Raw genomic sequence first — 7,791 nt, 5'->3', positions numbered from 1 at the left:
TAACCTAAACATTGAATCATACAATATTCATTCATTAGTTTAATGATAATACATCAAATTTGCATTACAACATTAATATCATAAGGTCCATAATCTGAAATTAATTCAATTAATATACAAATAGATTATCATCCATAGCTATCTTAGAATACAAATAAAAGCAGTAGGAAAAAAAAAATAATAACAACAACAATGATTCTAACGCCTTTGGAAATTGAAGGCCTTAATGGAAAGACCAAATATAAATGCAAAACCCACTGTAAGAGCAAGAACCACAGCTGCAACTACTGGCACAAAATCATGTTTATAACCATAATATTCTCTCACAAATTCTCCAACTGTTTGATCACCGTCAAGTATATCCTTAATGTCTCCAAATTGGGATCCGATAATTCCATATAAGGTCCATGCTATTGGATTGGCCCAATAGTACCACCTCCACCACACAGGAATCCTCTGTAAATACATAGCAAAATTAGTTTAGGAGTGACATTCGGTCGATTTGGTTATCCGATGAACCAAAATGTTTGAGATGTACATCGAACCGAACTAAATAGAGTAAAGAATCAAATCAAACCAAGTCGGTTTTAGTTATTTTTAGGCAGATTTAGGCTTAATAAGACCAAAGAACTGAAAGGATCACTTTTTCTTTTTTTTCTATTTAAAAGGCTAAACTAAAAAGAGAAAAAATCCATGTTGTTTTTGGTTGAAAGTTAACCTTAATCCAACATAAAAACAGTATGAATGAAGGGAAGAAACACTTACAGTTCTGGGAACGATAAATCCGGCAAAAAGATTCCACAAGCCATAAAATGCTGAAGAAACTATGGCTGCAATGTGGTGGTTTGGTGTCACAGCAACAGCCATCATTCCGTAGAAGGTGAAGTACAACAATGTTAGGTACATGAAATACATGTACCACAAGAACTTAGCAACAGTCCAATGAAAACCAATCATTGCATATGTTATAAGACCATACACAATAGCTTGACAAAAAATATATGGAATCTCAATCATGACCTGAAAAAGGCAAACATAAATATGCTAATTAAAATAGGACGTGTGAACATATAGATATACAACAATGACAACGACAACAATCAAGCCTTAGTTCCATACTAGTTGAAGTCGGCTACATGAATCGTATGTTTCAAATATCCATTCAAATTAAACTAGTATCAATGTAAAACAAATTATATTGAATTCAGCATTAATTACCTGTGCCAAGGCATAGGGCATAGCCGAATACATTCCGGCGGCTCTCTCTCTATAGAAGACAGTTCTTTCAATTGCAACTACAGGTTGCACGGCACCTGAATTCTGCACACCAAGGAAGAGAGTTGCAGCATACAATGAACCCATAGCATTGAAAAGATCTTGTTGCTTTGTCCTGCATTTGAAGAAATGGAAATCACATTAGACAGGAATATGTTATTTTAGTGTAAAGTGTTAAATTGTTTTAGTAGTAATGTGCAGCTTACGATTTGGAGCCAAGATTCCAGAACAATGTCCCGAACATCAAAGCTATAAAGGTAGTAAACAGAAATCTGACGGCAGTATATGGCGGATTCCGCCAGTATGACCAACGTTGCTTCCAGAAGCAAGCTATACACTGAGTTAAGAATGAAGTTGCATATTGTGTAGGGAAATACAGGTCTTTGGAACCAGGAGCAGGTACACTTAATTCCTTTATCATTGCTTTATTTCTCCTGAAATATGAACAAGATTTATCAGTAAAACATTGAAGAAAAATTTGTGTGCTTCATGCATGTACTCGCTGAACAATTGCTCAATTTAACCTATTAGACTCTATTTAGTAATGAGTCTGAGACTATTTTTCCAGAAAGGTATCATTACTGTATGTTGGAGAAAAGAACCTTTTTTGAAGTATTTTTCAGAATACCAACTACATCTTCGAAACAAAAATAAAACCAAACACATCCTTGATACAATACAAACATACCTGTACACTTCTGAATTCCTGTAAATGGAAGCAAAGTCAACGTCCATGGCTAACTCTTGAGCAGGACCGGTAACTTCAAGCATCCAGGTTGCTGGATTATAACCATCAGTAATCTTTCTGACTCCTTCAATTCCCTAATTAAGTAAAAAAGCAACGGATGGTTACTGATAAGCAAGAATTTCATATAAATAAAGGACCTTCATATATATATATATATATATATTTGTCAAATGCACCTCAAAATATTTAATTAGATGGCAGGAATGGCGACCCAATGGCCCCACATAAATTTCTTCTCCTCCTCTCTTCATCAGGAATAGCTGCAATATCACTTTGAATGCATTAGATTGACATTGTAGTAAAGAGGCCAAAATAAAGCACTATATTTAGTAATTTTTTTAAATATTCTTGCCTCATCAAAAGCTTCAAATATATCAATACTTGGCTGATGGATTGTGCATACAACAGTTCTTCCAGTATCCACAGTATTCCTAACTGTTCTCATAACAATTGCAGCAGCTCTTGCATCTAGCCCTGAAGTTGGCTCATCCATAAATATTATAGAGGGGTTTGCTACTAGCTCAACTGCTATTGTTAACCGCTTTCGCTGCTCTGTTGAAAGACCATTCACGCCAGGCAATCCAACCAATGCATTTCTTATTGGATTCAGTTCCACAAGATCCATGACTTCCTCAACGAACATCTGCAGCAAAAAAAAAAAAAAAAGGTATAGAAATACATTTAGTTGTACATAGTTTGGTGAAATTCAAAATAATAAACATGTAAAGAATACAAAAGGCTACCGTTCTGGTTTCTTTGTCAACTTCAGGGGGTAGACGAAGCCAAGCTGAGTAGACTATAGATTCATGGACAGTAACATGTGGAGAATGGATATCATTTTGCTCACAATATCCTGAAATTCTAGCAAAAGTTTCTTGCTTCTTTGGGTATCCAGAAATGGTGATGCTGCCTTCAATATATCCACCAGTTTTCCTACCAGCCAGCACATCCATAAGAGTAGTTTTGCCAGCACCACTGACACCCATTAAAGCTGTAAGAACGCCTGGCCTAAAAGCACCACTTACACCCTTCAGTAGCACCAATTTGTCTTCAAGGACACCCTGACTTTTCATTTCCTATAAAATTCAATTTAAAAAGATAAGAGTTCAGTGACTGTCATTCTTGTTACCATTTCACATTTAATATACTTATGTCTGTGGTACCTGTGGCATGTCAACTGAGTAAATAATATCATCAAAGGTGATGGAATGCGGTGCAAATGGAAGAACCATTCCTTTCTTCTTGATATGGTTCACCTCACTATTTTCATCTGCACCATCTGCAGTTAAATTGACATTAAACTGCTACTTAATATATGTTCAACAGTTTTCAAGCTCAAATATGCATTATTGTGGAGCGTTGTTACCTATGCTTGATTTATGACTACTTCCATAGTTTGTTAACTGAATGGATCCTCTAGTTTGATTGCCAGATTCATTAGTTTCAGAATCTTCAGATATAACAGCCTGAGGCTTCTCAAATGCTGCATAACATCAAAAGTTCATCAATACCATTAGTTCACAATCTTAAAACCATGAAATGATTGAGATGGTAACAATACTTACGGTCAAGATATGTGAGAGCTACAGTGAACAAGAAATTGAATAGTAGCATAAATCCAACACATGCTCCAAATCCTAACCAATACCAATATGCATGCGGGAAGAAACCGCGAGCTTCCAATAGTTGAATTCCCAGTGGTTTTGTTGTGCCTGCTGGAATCTGTAATTTGTGAAATGAAGTCAAATATCGTTTGGTGATTAATGAGAGGAAAACACACAAATATAAAAATAAAGAGTTTAAGAAATATTACATGACTCCAGCTATGTCCCAGAAACTCATTGACTACAATTGCATTCTGTCCATACATCAATGGAGATACCCAGTAACCCCATATCCACCATTTCTTTATGTCATCTGAGGAAATATACAAAGGAAAGGAAAAACAAATTTATGCAAGTTCAGTTTTTCTCTGAGAAATATTAGACTGCAACTTGCCAGCAATTATACCTTTTGATAGGATAAAGCCACCCAATGCAAAAAGTGCAAGTAGTGCAAAAGATCCAAATGTGTTAGCAACAATCATATTCCTTCCAGTTGCAGCAATAAATCGGAAAAGCCCGGAAGCCATCTGATTAACAATTATGAGGACAAGATACTGCTTGAAAAACCTGCAAATATCAGAGCAAATTGTTGACAATATTCTACCTATTCATCATAGCGTTTTTCTCATTTTCTTTTTCTTGCTTACCTTCCTACATTAGGATCAAATCCAATGACATAGTAGGTGAGGACAATCCAAACTGCAACTTCTACAAATGTGATTGGAATTTTAAGAATCCAAGTGGGAAGAGAATATGCCCATGCTGGATAAAATAACAGGTTCCTTTGCTTGTAAAACACTGGAAGCTTTGCGATGGTCATGGCTAGCTCTGACATGCCGTTGAACATGATCAGAATTGTAGCGAAGAACAAAGCACCTAAATAAATTCCTCCGTCATCAACAGTATCTCGGTGCATCTTTGTCCTTAGGAAGAGTGTCATAGTGACGAGTGCCATTATAATAAGCTAGACACAAAAACAAGAATTAAAAAGCATAAAATATAATAGCATACACAAAAGTTTTAAACAAATAAAAAATATCAGGAAAATTGTAAATTCTATAGATCATTACTTGGGTGAGCTTGAATATGTATACAAATGAGTTTCTCTTCATGAGCAAGTACTCTCTTGAGATGCAAGCTTTAAGCAGCTCCATCTTTCCAACTCCATAGCGTTTGGTTGTTAAAGCAGCAGGATGGCTCTTAGTCGTGTCAAATGGAGTTGAAAGTTCATCTCCAATTTTTCTTCCCACCTCATATGATTGAAATGCTTCAGAAAATTCCTGAGCTGTGATAAACCTATAAGGCTGGTCTCTACGTGCCCAATACTGCTGTTGATCTTTCTTTGATGTCACCTGCAATTTATTCATTATTCATAAATATTATGAATCTTCACACACGAAAAAAAAAAACATATTATGAAATGAGATTTACAAAATGAAGTCATTACTTCCTGTAAGAAGTCAGCCACGCCCTTTCTTTCAGGACACTTGAAGCCCATATATTCAAAAAAGCCAAGTACTTGTTCACGAGGACCTTGGTAAACGATCTGGCCATCCGACAAGAGAATGATATCATCAAATAGGTCATAAGTTTCTGGAGCTGGCTGAAGGAGGGAGATGAGAGCAGTTCCATTAAGAATGTGAATGGATTGCCTTAGTGAGTTCACAATTTGGTAAGTTGTTGAGCTGTCCAATCCGGTGGAGATCTCATCCATAAAAAGCGCCTTTGCCGGTCCAACCAGCATTTCACCTTCAATTTCATTATTTGAAATTTGTCTCATACACAGTTGAAAAGGAAAATATAAACTTGATGGTAATTAGGTGTTAGAGAATAGAATATTGTTTTACCTGTAGTAACACGCTTTCTTTGTCCTCCAGATATACCCCTTATCATTTCATCTCCTACCAAAGTATCTGCACAGACTTCCAAACCTAATATCTGCAAATTTCCAAGAAAATGACATCATAAAAAAATAAAATAAAATGAAGGGACATCAGATTAGCAGTTTGAGAGGATTTTTCATAACCCTAAAAGTATTTTGTGATAATAATACCTTTAGAAAATAATCTGTTATCACACTAGTCTCTTGACCTTCTGTTGCTGCAGCCTGTGAGTACCAAAAATTGTCAATAAAATTTTAAAAATTGATTTGCTTCAATGCAATTCAAGTTTATGATTAAGAAATTCATAAAATTATTAATTGATATTGGCAGGAATGTACATAAAAGTACAGTGAATATGATATGTTTGTTATCATTAATTAATCCTTTTCACTCACCTTCATAAAAACATCAATATCAGGATCAGGCTTAATATTTGCTGCCTTCTCTCTTCTAGACAACTCTGCTAACAAATCTGCAAAATTGTACAAAATTGTACATAATTATGAATCTAGTAATGCCTCTCTTTCCATACACACTCAAATTTATGTAGAAAATAATAGGGAAAAAGATGAATCTAAAATCTCACCATGCTGGGTTCCAACCCCTTGGCATCTGGCAGAGAATGCCAAAGTTTCCCTTACAGTCATTTCTCCTATATGTTCATCATGTTGACTGATATAGGCAGCTGTTCTTTGTGGGATAAATTCATTCATTCCATGACCATTATAAGTCACCGTACCAGAGAACTGCAAGAAACATTCATCAGCAAAAGCTAAAGAGAAATAACCAAAGAGAAAAGAGGGAAAAACAAAAGAAAGGTAATGAAGTAAAAGCAATATATCACACCTTTAGATTAGGATCAAGTTTTCCAGCTAGTGCCAATAAAAGTGTGGTCTTTCCAGAACTTGGAGGACCCAAAAGCAAAGCCATTCTGCAATACATTTCAAAAAAATTACGAAGGGATGGAAAAGATATGCTTCAAATTAGCAAAATAAAGAAATCATATTTTTCAAATCACTCTAGTCTCACCTTGATGGCTTGATGATTCCACTAACATCCTTAAGGATGTGTAATGGTCTCGTTCTACTTGGAATTATATGAAGATAATTCAAGAAACCCTTTTCAAAATCAAAGGAAACGTTGTTTAGAAACTAATAGAAAGAGATACGTTTCACTTTTTCAATATAGACAAATTTAAGTAGTCACCTCTAATATACCAAAAGTGAAGTTAACAAATGAAGGCAAAGCCCTGCTTGCTGAATAAGCCTCTGCTTCAACATTTAGATGCTCAAATCGAACTTCAATTGTTGGAATTTCGATACCAACTCTAAAAAAATAAAGAAAAACAAAAGAAATCATGAACAAAACCAAATAACCAAAACAGAGTAACTCTGTTTCAGAATAAAAACAGAGCTTCCATAACCAAAATAGAGTTCCTCTGTGTGACAATAAAGAAACATATAAAAAAAAAAATTAAAAAAAAAAAAAAAACCAATCCTAGACCCTAATTTTTTCCAGCAATTTTGATAGCGAAAAAATGTGAAATGCAAGAATCAAAATTAAATTAAAAATATATATATAATATGCCTAAGGAGAAAACAGAGCTTCAACAACCAAAACAGAGGTTGCACTTTCTTTCCAGCATTTTCTCCTTAACCAAACACACAAGATGTAGAAGAAAAAAAAAACATCTTTACCTATCAATGCGATTCTTGAGTTTCAACAAGAACTTCTCATTATCTTCTTCAGCAACTTTGATCAACCTCTCAAGCAACAACTTTCTTTCTTGAAATCCAAGATTGTCTACATCAATTTCACTAGCTACACCTTTAGATGCACTAAGCAATATACCTTTCCTTAAACGATCATAAGTGGGTAATTTTTCAAGTGCAGCCCATTTTAGAGCTTCTTCATCATCTTCATCTCTTGAGGATCTTGAAAATACATCATTAGGATTATTATTTCTCCACATAGAAAAGCTTCCTTTTCTTCTTAAACTACTGCTTGCTCTATAAATATCACCTCCCTCCATTGTTAATGAATCAGTTCTTCAATATCAAGAACTGCCAAAACCCAGATTTTTTCTTTCTTGAACTGCAAATGGCTGCAAGCAACCTATTAGTTTGACATTCTTGGAGAAAAGACTCAATCAGAACAAAACTGTTATTTGTAATGATGCAATTCGCCTTTTAAACTATGAAAAAACTTATTTCTTTCTCAATGAAACTTTGGGAGATGAAAAATAATAGAGAAAACAAATTTATAGGGAAATGCTAGAGTA

At 34.8% G+C, this 7,791-nt stretch overlaps 1 protein-coding gene across 1 annotated transcript; it reads right to left on the bottom strand.

Moving 5' to 3' along the window:
* On the bottom strand, nt 1–7,791 carry LOC105634774 (pleiotropic drug resistance protein 1). The gene is made up of 24 exons (XM_012217681.4): nt 7,208–7,791; nt 6,717–6,837; nt 6,540–6,628; nt 6,357–6,441; nt 6,097–6,256; nt 5,906–5,982; nt 5,681–5,734; nt 5,475–5,565; nt 5,075–5,376; nt 4,698–4,979; nt 4,275–4,591; nt 4,034–4,194; nt 3,837–3,940; nt 3,589–3,745; nt 3,390–3,506; nt 3,187–3,302; nt 2,767–3,099; nt 2,376–2,666; nt 2,200–2,283; nt 1,964–2,097; nt 1,482–1,709; nt 1,219–1,390; nt 766–1,020; nt 1–456 (listed from the first exon to the last, which is right to left on the bottom strand). Exons 1-24 carry the CDS (start codon nt 7,540–7,542, stop codon nt 199–201), a joined length of 4,323 nt encoding a protein of 1,440 aa, XP_012073071.1. The 5' UTR covers nt 7,543–7,791; the 3' UTR covers nt 1–198.

The sequence above is a fragment of the Jatropha curcas genome, chromosome 1, assembly GCF_041381405.1.
Source record: "Jatropha curcas cultivar XTBG-Jc1 chromosome 1, XTBG_Jcur_1.0, whole genome shotgun sequence".
Lineage (NCBI taxonomy): Eukaryota > Viridiplantae > Streptophyta > Magnoliopsida > Malpighiales > Euphorbiaceae > Jatropha > Jatropha curcas.
This window is presented reverse-complemented; position numbering and strand designations above follow the sequence as displayed.

Coding starts and splice junctions, on each gene's coding strand:
- LOC105634774 (XM_012217681.4), bottom strand. CDS start 7,542: ATGGAGGGAGGTGATATTTATAGAGCAAGCAGTAGTTTAAGAAGAAAA. Junction 5,983..6,096: donor AGGGGTTGGAACCCAGCATG/GTGAGATTTTAG, acceptor ACAATTTTGCAG/ATTTGTTAGCAGAGTTGTCT. Junction 5,735..5,905: donor ATATTGATGTTTTTATGAAG/GTGAGTGAAAAG, acceptor TGGTACTCACAG/GCTGCAGCAACAGAAGGTCA.